General features: G+C 41.7%; 1 protein-coding gene across 1 annotated transcript; it reads right to left on the bottom strand.

Annotated features, from left to right (window-relative positions):
• Positions 1 to 267: 267 nt before the first annotated feature.
• Positions 268 to 12,586, bottom strand: LOC116261530 (cytochrome P450 734A1-like). The gene is made up of 4 exons (XM_031640333.2): positions 11,999 to 12,586; positions 2,217 to 2,458; positions 1,170 to 1,533; positions 268 to 934 (listed from the first exon to the last, which is right to left on the bottom strand). The coding sequence occupies exons 1-4, from the start codon at positions 12,494 to 12,496 to the stop codon at positions 518 to 520; spliced, it is 1,521 nt and encodes a 506-aa protein (XP_031496193.1). The 5' UTR covers positions 12,497 to 12,586; the 3' UTR covers positions 268 to 517.
• Between the last annotated feature and the right edge of the window lie 165 nt (positions 12,587 to 12,751).

Below are 12,751 nucleotides of genomic sequence, written 5' to 3'. Positions count from 1 at the left end.
GAAAAAAAAAAAGTTTGGTTGTGCTTGGATGACACTAAAAAAATGTTAGTTTCAAATATACTTGGACATCAGATATACTTAATGCTGATTTTTCAAGATCCAAATCCAAATAATTTATGCGAAGAAAAATCCGACAAATAATTCTATAGCACACTTTGGTAGAATCCCTTTATTCAAATCTCAATAACATAATTAATTAATTCACGAAGTGAACTTGATCAAGCAATACACTTAATAAACAACTATTATTCAAAACAAGTTTACAACATAACACAATACATGCAGGACCCACCTAACTCCCTTAGTGAGCTTCACATAACAACGGGGCCAGCACCCTTATTTATGGTGGTTGAGAATGTTGATTTTTCTTTAAATCACCGACTCAACAGAAAAGAAACAAAAGAAGAAGAAGCATGAAGGAGAACTCTGAACACTTCTTGAGAGTCGGTGATGAACATTTACAGCATAGCAGTTTGTTTAACAATGTGATCTGGTAGATCTTATGATCTTCCATCGTCTAGGACATCCTGTGAAGGATAACTTGTGCCCCATATTGGGGCTGTAAGGCCATAAACTGCATGGGTGCATGCACGTAAGTAGGCGAGACATCAAGAGAGAACTGCTGCAGGATCATGGAGATGACGACCCTGCCTTCTGTCATGACTAGGTTCTTGCCAATGCACACTCTAGGCCCCATTGCGAAGGGGAAGAACGCAGCTGGGTTGCTGGACCCGTCGGAAAACCTTGCCGGGTTGAACTCTGACACGTCCGGGCCCCAGAGGTCGGCGTCGTGATGGACGGCTAGGATCGGCAAGTAGACTTGCACGCCGGCTGGCAGAGTTACATCGCCAAGCTTGATGTCCTTGTAAGCCTGACGATGGAGAACGACGGCCGGAGGATAAAGCCGGAGAGATTCCTTTAGGACCATCTCCACCTGTTTCATCACAGCAACGTTTTTAGGCACAATTAGGAACTGCCTTTTACAATTCAACAATTAGGAAAGCAAGATATATTGATCTTGAAGCCTAATTTCTGAAATATAGATGCAAAATTTATGTAACTATTGCACTTGACAGACATAAGAACATCCAAATTGGTGAGAAAGCAACATACAGAACTATATGACATCCTAGAGGATAATGCGTAGAAGAACAAAAAAGAAGACTCACAATTTTGAGTTCATCTAAGCTCTCCGCAACTGGATGACCATGGCGTCCGAACACAGAAAGAACTTCATCGCGCGCTTTGGATTGCCATTCCTTGTGTAATGCGAGAAGAAGAACGGTCCACGTTAGAAAGGCGGCAGTCGCTTCTTTGCCGGCAAAGTAGAAGGTCTTGCACTCGTCCACGATTTCCTCCATGCTCATCGTATCTTCCTCCCTTTCTTCGTTATTCGCCGAAAGCATCAAGCCCAGTAGGTTCGTGCTCTTCTCCTTTAGTTCTTCCTGTTTGCTAGCAATCAGCACGCGTAGCAAAGACTTGATCTCGCTCTCAGTTCTCCATCTCTCTCTGTTCTTTTGTGTAGGAAGGAATCTTTAAAGAAGGGCATTGAGACAACCACGAAATGCAATGTTTCAGAACCATATATAGCGAACGAGCAGAAGGCGGGGTTCAGGCAATAGGAAGCAAGAAGAAAGTGCACAAAAATGCCGTGAAAGGTGATGCGTAGAGTGTAATTGGTTAAGCAGTAAAAAAAAACGAGGGAGCCTGTTTTGAAGCCAACCTAGATGGGGATGAAACAAACAGTGGAGGGTAAGAGTGTTAACACATCAACAAGGGAATCATATCCAAACTATTGACGCCACTGTCCCACTAGTCGAAAATGACAGAGGGAACAAACTATGCGTGCAGAGGAAGCATGAGAGAAAATGTTTTCAAAAGGATTAGATTAGCAAAAGTATTAGGATTAAGGGAAGCAGTGGAAAGAAGGAACCGAATCGAAAATGAAGAAACAAATGTTAAAAGAAAACCAGAGGGTATAGAGTTAGGAGTCTTGTGTCAACCACATCCGGTTGAAATTGGGACTTTTCCTCTCAAATCTCCTAATGCTATGCTTACAAACGACCAAGAGATCAAGTGACAGATATGGGATTTTCAATTTTCATTGTTTGTCAATTTTATTTTCATTTGTCAATCTCATACAGAAGCTAATTGAAAAGAAATGGAAGCATGTAGAGAAAACGATAATGACCATGTGATTTAGGACAAATTATTACCTGGAGCCCGGAATATAGACGGAACGCAGTGCCTGCATTGCAAGGGTCGTCTGCTTTTCCTGCAGGCTGAAGATTCGTTTCCCTTGCTCGTAGTTGCCCCCGAAAGCAGTTCTAGAGACGATGTCAGCTGCCAGGACGTGTAATTCTTGGAATGCATCGACCTCCTTTGGCCCTTCTCCGGTTTCCTTCTCCCACCTTTCCAGCATGTCTTCTGTGCTAACCACCATGGCGGAAACCAACCCCTGTTTGTGCCACGGTTCAGAACTTCAGATTATGCCATCCACGAGAAGCAGTTTATAGACTATTTTGCAATTTAAGCAACAAGATCTCCAATAAATCCGGATTGTGGTGGAAAAGTTCATCAAAGAAGGGGAAAAAGAAAAAGGTAGAAGAGTAAAGATGTCGAGTTCCTCCGAAAATGTGATTCATGAACAACCAACATTGCCCGCTGTAGTTACAAGTAAATATCAGGATGAAAGAAGCCACATGTAAAGAGTCATCATTCTGCCCGTTTGCTCTTACCTTATCACCATTTGTAATGCCCACGATTTTATTTTCTTTTCTTTAATTATAGAAAACATTAATATGGGCAGGAATTCTAAACGGTAGATTTTGACTGTTAAATTGCATTGAAACTGTCAATTTAATCAAGGGAGCAGTCATAGAAAGAAAGAAAGGGGAAGAAAAAACGGACGAGTTATTCCTTTTATTGAGAGAGGTTGAATCATCCCTTTTTGCTGCAGCCCTAGATGAGAAAGTCCAGCAACAAGAAATGAGAGAGAGAGAGAGAGAAAGGGAGAGAGGGAGTGATGGAATCTTTGCTCTCTTTCTAGTTGAGATTGAGATTGGTAGCTGCTGGGAATAAACTAAAGCAAAGAAGCTGACGAGAATTCAACTCAGATTTGAAAGGTATGGAGATATTCAATGATGATTGTAGCATAAACCCATGTATTTTTTTACTTTGTATAGATATACAGATATATACATGTACCTCTATGTATGCATATGCTTAAATATCAATCTATGCATGAGTTATTGTATATTGAATGGAAATATAGTGCTCTAAGTTATAGTTCTTTATGATTTTCTAGAAAAAAAAACATGCTAGGTGTAAATAGACCTGGGCATCGGGTCGGGCCGGCCCAGGCCCGGCCCGACTATTTGACAACCCGGGCCGGGTACCGTGCCAGGTCAACCATGCCCGAGGCCCAGCCCGGCCCGTTTACGTCTTCAGCAGAATGCGCCTCCAGCTTCTCTTCAGCAGACACCATGCCCTCCGGGTGGTACATTGCCTGCAACACCTGTGAAGGCATCAGATTGAGGCCACCTAGACCATCACCTCCTGATCCGAATAGCTGATACCAGTGTTGTACGTACCGTATCGTTTTAAAAAAACGGTACGATACACCCCCCGTATCGTAAATAGGGGGTGTATCGTTCCTGTATCGCACGTATCGTGCGATACAAGACCCGTATCGTACGATACGGGGCGATACACCTCGTATCGTACGATACAAGCTGATTTCGCAAAAAAGGGCCCGAGGCCTACTTATTCGGCTTCTTTTAGAAAAACCTCCGTTCTTCATTTCTCAAGCTCGGATACTGCCGTCAGGGAGGGCGATCGTCCATTTTCACCATCAATTTTCACTGTGAAATCGAAGATTAAGTGATCGATTTGTGCGTGGGTGGTTGATTTTCGTTGGGAGGAAAGAGGTTTTTTTCATTTCTTCTTCGTAAGGTATGAAATCTCATGTTTTTACCATGTATTCATAATTTTTTATCGTATAATCGTAGATTAAAAGATTTTGAGTGTTTTTCATTAAGTTTATCATAGTATTTCGTTTTTTTTTTTTTTGAAGATATGGATTGAAGGAGAATAACCGCTTGAAACTCAAATGTAGCTTATGTGGGAATACATTTTCAGGGGGGATTAGTAGAATGAAACACCATTTGGCAAGGACCTCCAAGTCTCCTTGTGTTGGAGGACCAAACAAACCTTTGCCTTTATATGTGCGTCAGCAATGTTTAGATATGCTTCATGTTTTACATCAAAAGAGGATACAAAAAGAAATTGAAGAGGCAGATGTAGGCTATAATGAGCCTTTGGAAGATGAAGAAGAAGAGGAGGAAGCTTATGAATGTGATGATGAAGATGATAGCATTCTAAGGACAGATTTGGAGACCTCAAGAGGTAGAGATCGTAGAGGAAAATGGATTATGTATGAAGGAGGTCGATCTGGCGTAACGGGAAGGAAGAGACGAGGCACAACAGATAGGGTCAGGCGTGGTATGCGACCACATAGTGGTAGAGTTCCTACTGGCAGGTCTAGTGTTGGCTCTATTAAGAGCTTTTTCCCTTCATATACTAGCCCAGGTGGTCAGCCGCAGATTCGTGTTGCTATGACATCTAAAGATATGCTATATCAAGCACAAAAGATGGTAGGAAAATGGTTTGATGCATGCATTGTATTTAATGCAGCTAATTCTTTTCAATTCCAAGCCATGACAGATGCAATTGCTTTTATAGGCCCTGAATTCAAAATGTCATCATATCATCATTTGAGGGGTAAAATTCTTCAAGATGGATGGACTGATGGATGGACTGATACAAGGTCAAGAACACTTGTAAATTTTTTTATTTATTGCCCTAAAGGTACAATGTTCTTGAAATCTCTTGACTTGTTTGATGTTCTTAAGACTGCTGAGATTTTGTTCAATGATTTTGATAATGTCATACAAGAAGTTGGACCTGCAAACATTGTACAGTTTATTACAGATAATGCAGCAAATTATAGAGCTACAGGAGATTTGTTATTTTAAAAGTATGAAACATTCTTTTGGAGTCCATGTGTCACTCATTGTGTTAATCTTATTCTTCAAGATCTTAATGAGATGCATGATATGAAATCAGCCAATGACCAATGTTAAGAGGTAACAAAATTTATCTATAATCATGCATATGTATTGAGTTTGATGAGAAATTTTACAAAAGAAGTTGAATTGATACGACCTGCACAAACTAGATTTGCCACAAATGTATAGACTTTGCAGAGTGTGCTGAAACAAAGAACTCCTTTGAGGCAGATGTTCGCTAGTGAAGAATGTGCTGCATATCCACATGGTCATAAAAAAAATGCTTCTTTAGTTGTGGATATCATATTTAATAACGAATTTTGGGAATCATGTGTGAAGCTATTGAAAGTTTGTGTTCCATTAGTGAAAGTCCTCAGGTTAGCTGACAACGATGATAGACCTTCCATAGGGTACTTATACGAGGCCATGGATAAAGCAAAAGAGGCAATTCAAGACAACTTAAAAGGAAAGAAAAAGTAATATATGCCCATATGGAAGATGATAGATAAAAGGTGAACTGGACAGCTTCATCAACCTCATCATGCAACAACTTACTATCTAAATCCTGTAATTAGATTTTCTCCTACATATAAGAAAGACAGAAAAGTCTTAAGTGGTTTGTTGGATTGTATTAACGTGTTAGTGGCAGATTCTAGAGAACAAGACGTCGTCAGCAATGGGTTGGATCTATATGATACTTGTTATCAGGGCATGGGACAACTTGCTACCGTTCGATCCAAGACAACCATGCGTCCAGGTAAATACATAGAAATGTTTAATTTACTTTGCATTTGTTACATTTGATTCTTTTAGAACTTTCATATTGATTTGTTATAACGTTATATTTTTGTTCAGATTTGTGGTGGAATAGGTATGAGTTTGATTATCCAAACCTAGCACGTTTTGCAATCAAAGTCCTCAGCCAGACATGCAGTGCTAGTGGATGCGAAAGGAACTGGACTGTGTTCCAACATATCCATAGCAAAAAAAGGAATAGGCTCGAACATAAAAAGTTGAATGACCTTGTCTTTGTTCGATATAATACGAGATTGAAACAAAGGTAATATAGCTTAATGTTTACATTTTTTGTACAATATATTTATATGAAATTATATATTAACAAGTTTTCTCTTATGTAATGTAGAGAATTACAAAAAACATCAACAAGGAAGCACACATCTCAGTTCGATCCTATCAGCTTGGAAAACTTTGACGATTTGGAGCCATGGATTGAGGAAGAACCGGCTACAATATTTGATGATGAAGATCTTGAATGCTTCAACCTTGAAGCTGGAGCAACAAAAGGCTTTGTTGATGAAGGAGAGTCTGCTGGTGCTAAATATGTTAGTGAGGATCTTCCAATTCTTGACGATGAAGATGAAGAAGAAGATGAAGATGATGAAGATTATGAATGATGAATCATTATATGTATTGAACTACTTAAGAGTTATGAATCTATAGTTGTTGAACACTTGAATGTTTTATCACTTTATGACTTATGCTTTGTTGATTGAAATTGAACGATATTGTTATGAATTTTGATGTCTATTAGTCTATGAAGTATGAATGATGAACCATGAACGCGTAAGTTTATAGCATTTATCAATAATAAGTCTATCATTATCTAAAACATGTTTTCTATGAAGAATTTATTATTTTTAATTTTTTCAGATTTTTTTTATGAACTGTCCGATTTTTTTTTAAATTTTTTCTGATTTATTATTATTATTTTAAAAAAATTTATGATACGGTTACGATATATTACGATACGGCGTATCTCAAAGCCCGGCTGATACACCTTACGATACGCGTTTTACAACATTGGCTGATACATCAATCTCACCAAGACCTCCAAAATCTGCATCTGGTTCTGGCAAGCGTCACCATGCATATGCATCATTTGCTTCTCATGCTCCATCTGCAAGCTCACCATCCTTTCCCTCCACTCCATCTCCTCTCTTTCCCTTTTCTCCTCCATCCTCATCCTCCTCTGTCTCTCCTCCTCCAATTCCCTCTCCACCCTCAACTCCCTCTCCACCGCCCGCTGATCCCATAGACTCTCCCTCTCCTTGGATTCAAACCCCCGCTGTCTTCTACCACCACTACCATCACTAACCCTGTCCCTGTCCCTGTCCCTCTCTTCCCTCCTCACCATCAAATCCTTAATTTCCAGCAAATGGGTGCACAACAAATTGAAAACCCTAGCTCTCCAACCACTATCCTTCTTCCATCTCTGGCCATGCCACAAGCTTCCTTCGATGGTCCCACAAGCTTACTTATCTGCTCTGCTGACTGCCTCAATGCGAAAGGGGAGGGAGGGCGCGGCGAAGGAAGGAAATCAGGAAAGGAATGAGTCAAATGTCGATCGATACATCGATTGACCTAACGGGCCATCGGGCCGGGCTGGGCTCACTCAATTTGAGCCCGATAAGAAAAATGTTCGACCCAAACCCGGCCCGTACCGGCCCGGCCTGATGCCCAGGCCTAGGTGTAAGGCATGTTAGTATCGATTGAACTTTGAAACTCTCGGTTTGCTGTCTTATACTATGTATTTTCATCTGTGAGAAACTAGAACTACAATCAACCACAAAACAGAGCATGCATATCTGAGATAGAAAAAAAGAAGAAGAAGAGAGTAGTCCAGAATGACATCGACAAAAGGCAAGGCCTGCTCTGCTCGACATACAGCAAGGGTAAAACCAACACACAAAAATGAGGAAAGGAAAGAAATACAATAGGTTTTACCAACGAGTAGAGGCAATCGCCCGCTCGACTGGAAACCAGTCGTCTTCCTCGTGTGGGTAGCAGGGAGGCGACTTAGGTAAGGGAAGAATGCGACCTTGAGTGTACAGATTTCCTCCTGTCGCGCATCTTCGTCAGCCGGTTCCTCCCTATAGCAGCGAGATGGAGACAGAGAAGGATGCCATTGAAGCTCCGGGTTTGAGAGGTTGTCTCCCCACGGTGGCAGAGCTGAAAAACGAGAGTAGAGAAGGAAGCGACGGCAGCGGCGGCTGAGGGCGTGAGTCAGTCGGTCGGCGCAACACCAGAAAACCCAAACTCAGGGTCTCGTGGGAGGAAGACAGAGCTCTCTCCCCCTCTTTGGTTTCGTTTTCTTTGGAGACCGATAGAGGCTCCAGCGCCAGACGAATAAGAAGAAGAGGGAGGTGCTCCAGTGAGGAGAGAGAAAGGCCAGCAAGAAATGAAAAGAGGGTTAGGGTTCGACCCATTTTATACCAAATTCTACAAATTTGAAAATTAGTCCACAATATTGGCAAATTTATTAGAAAAGCTGTTATAACTTTTAGAAATTCATGCCGCAACATTTTTGCTAAAAACTTCTTCAAAAAAAGGCTTGGAAAGTAACCAGAAATTTCATACAAAATTACCCTTCGAGTTCTTAAAAATGGCAAAAAGGAGGTTTTCATCAATTTCTTTGTAATTTCGGTGGAAAACGAACAGTTGTAATTTTTTTAAAATTTCAAAAAAAGGGTTCTAAAATCTCTTGTTTCTATATGATGATCACAATATTATTATTTAAGATTTTTAAACGTGATATACTTTGTATTGATGCATGTCTATTCGACTTTACTTTGTTGTCATTAAATTAAGTTAGAAAAAAACTTATTGTTTATGTTTGGGAAACTGAGCCTGGGGGTGGTTTCTATGAGAGGTAATACACGATGTCTAGTGATGATAAACTCTCACATTCGAATTTCGTAAGCAAAACGTGGACTGTGTATGCATTGGTATATGCGAGTGCGAGCTTGTGTTTTGGCCCAGTATTTGGTTTCGTCCCGGGAGGTAGTGGTGCGCGTGAGCTCACTTTTGTCACACACTCATCTGTCTGCACTGGAGGGCCCACAGGGTATTAGGCAGCACAAGGGCCTGGGATTATGTTCTGTTTTTGTTGGAGAGCGAGGCGTCTCCTGGTCCCTCAACCCGGGCGTCTAGAGGGGTCATCCTACCACTTCGGGTAACACCAGTGGTTGGACCCTGCCGCTGCAGCGGCGATTTGGGATATCTCGGGAGGCTTCACTGCAGGTTACCCTCGATCAGTTGGATCGCATGGTGAAGTTATGTTCTCTGTTACCTATGAGTTGTGCCCATGAGTCGAGCATAAACAAGTCGAGCTTGAGTTTAAACATATACTCGAAACATTAAACAAGTTGAGTTCGAGTTGTAGGAACTCGACTCGTTTATGCTCGACTCGGCTCAATTATTGAAAATTGTTTTGCTTAATTACATGAACCGGTTCACCAAGCCACTTATTCACCGATTTAGGTTAAACTTTTTTTGTTTATTATGTTTTCATTTTTAACATTGTCGTTTCGACTTGTCCCTTTTTCTCTCTCTCTCTCTCTCTAAGGGTTTCAAAGAAACCCTCGACAACCCTCGTTGATGGTCTCTCTGAAGCCCTCAACGAGGATTCCAAAGAAACCCTCTTGAACGAGGGTTTCAAATAACCCTCATCGAGGGTCTCTCAACGCTGAGGGATTCAGGCAAAAGCCCTCGCTGACAGAAACCTTTCTACCGACCACGGCCGCACCAACTCACCGCCGCTCTCTCTCCTCTCTACTACCCGACTCACCGCCGCACACGCCATGACCACCACCATGCATCCGGCAGAGTCTGACCACTATACTGGTTAGTCTCTCTTCTCGCCTTTCCCTGAAACCCTAGCGTTCTTTTGAATCTCCGCCATACACGTTTAGGGCTTTTTTCGCAGGTGGATGTCGAGACAGAGGTCGCCGGCAGACAGATGAAGAGGAGGACATTCAAAAAGTTCAGTTTCAGCCTTCAGGGGAGTTGATCTCGATGCCCTTCTTGACATGCCCACTAAGGAGCTCGTCAAACTCTTCCATGCCCTGGCTCGAAGACGGTGTGTATCTCTCGCACTCTGTTTTCCATCCTCCTCTATCTCTCTCTCTTTTATATGGTTTTCCATCTTTTTGACGAATGTGTAGGTTCCAGAGAGGTTTGAAGAGGAAGCCGATGGCATTGAGCAGTAACCAATCTCTTCCTTAAATTTCATTTTGTTTGAGAAACATCTTCTTGGTTGAGTTTGAATTGGTGCTTGGGCACATAGTTGTTTTTCATGGTGGATTTTGTTTTCCTGTATTTTGCCTTTTTACTTTACCATAGAATTTGCTTGGGTGTCGTAAATGAGTTAAAGAGTTGACATAAACATGTTTAAAGAAAGAAGACTGATAAACGAGTTAATCGAGTTAAGGGAGTCGAGTTCGAGCTCGACTCTATATAATCGAGTCGAGCTCGAGCTTGTGTCAGGGAGCTCGACTCGAGTTCAAGCTCGAGCTCTGTGAGCCGAATCGAGCTCGAGCTGGGCAAGCTCGATGTCAACTCGGCTCGTGTGCAGCCCTAGAGTCGGTAACTAAAAAAGCAGTTTTATATGGCCCAATGTATGTGTGATGAATAATGAAAATGCAGTGTGAATGGTTGAAAACACCAACCTTGACAACGCATGAGGTTCATTTTTTAAAGTTTTTGAAGGTGGCGGTGCCTGTAAGAGCACGGATCCAATGGGTGCACCGACAACCGACCCATCTTCTTTTCTAGTGATTTTTGTGGAGAAAACACGGGGATGTGAACCTACTGAGTTTGTTTAATTGGAAAATGTAGGAAGGCGACCTGAGAAGATTATTATAAACAGATTAGGTTGGATCCAGTGTAGTTCTTTTGCTCAATGGATCCACTTGCTTTTATTTGTTTAATTGGAAAATGATGAAGGGCACCAAGACAAGATTATCATAAACAGATTCTTTTATTGAGGTTTTCCTTTTTAAAATTCAAGAAAGTTGTAATTGCTAGTTGGTAATTCTTTTTTTTTTTTTTTTCATTTGCTTCTCGGGTTGAGAACTGCTTTAGAACTTGGCTGAAGTAACTATTGTCGCTCACTTTAAACTTTAAAAATAGTAGTGTTTATAAATTAAGCTAACAACTAGCATTTCACTTCTTCTCCATTCCAACCAATTACTCTAAGCCCCTCAAAATCTATCAAACAAAGGTCCATATTTCTTTGTTTGTCTTCTTCGTACATACAAACTATTCCATACGAAAGCTGATATGAACCGCCCACATGTGGTGATGGGATAGGACACTACACATTAAATTGTGGGACCTAAAACCTCTTAAAATATTTGGCATAAACTCCACCAGTCATGGTTATATAGACAACGTAGGTTAAAGGTCCATATAAAAATGAGCCAAAAGGAAGGTTGTTGTATCCTAAAGAGCGCCATGCACAGCCCTTTTGGTTGTGCAGGCTGCCCCCTCGCACATTTGGTTCCAAGTCACTGGGCTCTGTTTAAGATTAACCAGCACATAACAAGAAAATAATTAGGAAATTTTTATTGAGGCCTACTTTGTTATGATTTAAGGAAAAAAACCACAAGCTAACGTGAAAAACGAAAAGACATAATTGAAATCTATTGAATAGTATGATCTACCACTAAATTCCATTTTCATGCTTTTAGCTAACATATTTTTCCTTAGAGTAACATAAGTTAAGCTTCTTCTTCTTCTACCAGAAATCGGTTACCTTACCCGGGATGAAACACCCTTTTTATTAAAAATCTTGCTTTTATTGAAAAATGTAAAAAGCCGTCTATCTTTTCAAATTATTAGAAATATAGGCCAAAAAAAATTACAAAAAATACCAAACGTGACAAACAAAAAAAAATCTGATTCGTGTACATCGACATCGTGCATAGTTAATTAATCCGTTCTAAACCGCTCTTATATACTAAAAAAAAAATGCGGCAGGTTTCCTCCGCTCAACTCTAGAGCCAGCCGCAGATGAAGAGCGCCCATGTTCATGAACTTGGCACCTCCTCTCTTACCAGAACTCAACAACTTTCAGGAAATCAAAAGATCTAACGCGAGAGAGAGAGAGTGTGTGTGTGTATGCTTGCCTTGATGTGATCGGCGTGGAAGGCGGGATGGATGATCCGCTTGTGGCGGAGCCACTTCTTGCCGCGGAGGACGATGAGGCCGTCGCCGATGAGGTGCCGGGCGAGCGGTGTTAACTCGAACATGTCGAACGCTCCCTTGGGGTTGAGGAGAACCTCCTTGATGAGTTCCGGCTCAGCGATGGCCAGCCTCGGCTGGGTGCCGAACCAGAAGAGGCAGCATTTGCCGTACAGGGACGTCCAGTGGATGTAGTGGGGAAGCACCCTGCCCACGAAGTCGTGGTGAAAAGCCGGCAACGGCTTCGCCTGCGCCTCCTTCATGAACCGAACGATCTCTCGCGCGTTTCCGAAAGGAAGCATGAACGGGGGGCCCGAGATCCCTTGCTGCCGGAAATGGAGCCAGATGTTGAACGGAATCCACAGGAAGAGGTAGACCCATCGGCAGACGATCGTTGCTAGGATTAAGAGGGAGGCGAGAAGCAGAAGAGCAGGGAAGGCCATGACGGTCGTTGACTATGAATCAACGGGGAAACTGATCGATTATATATATATATTATATATATATATATATAGAGGGAGAGAGAGAGAGAGAGAGAGAGAGAGAGAGAGAGAGAGAGAGAGAGAGAGAGAGAGAGAGGAGGCAGCGGAAGTTAGCCGCCACGCGCTGGAAATGAAAGCATAATTTAGGAAAAGGCATTAGGCTTTTAGTGAAATAAAAAGAAGCACTCTAAATCTAAGAGCATTTGGATACAAGTA

The sequence above is a fragment of the Nymphaea colorata genome, chromosome 9 (genome assembly GCF_008831285.2).
Source record: "Nymphaea colorata isolate Beijing-Zhang1983 chromosome 9, ASM883128v2, whole genome shotgun sequence".
Classification (NCBI taxonomy): domain Eukaryota; kingdom Viridiplantae; phylum Streptophyta; class Magnoliopsida; order Nymphaeales; family Nymphaeaceae; genus Nymphaea; species Nymphaea colorata.
This window is presented reverse-complemented; position numbering and strand designations above follow the sequence as displayed.

Excerpts from the sequence above, each read along its gene's own strand:
- LOC116261530 (XM_031640333.2), bottom strand. The coding sequence starts at position 12,496 with ATGGCCTTCCCTGCTCTTCTGCTTCTCGCCTCCCTCTTAATCCTAGCA. Across the intron at positions 2,459-11,998 it reads TCCACGCCGATCACATCAAG|GGGTTGGTTTCCGCCATGGT; the intron begins GCAAGCATACAC and ends TGGCACAAACAG. Across the intron at positions 935-1,169 it reads GCTTAGATGAACTCAAAATT|GTGGAGATGGTCCTAAAGGA; the intron begins GTGAGTCTTCTT and ends GTGATGAAACAG.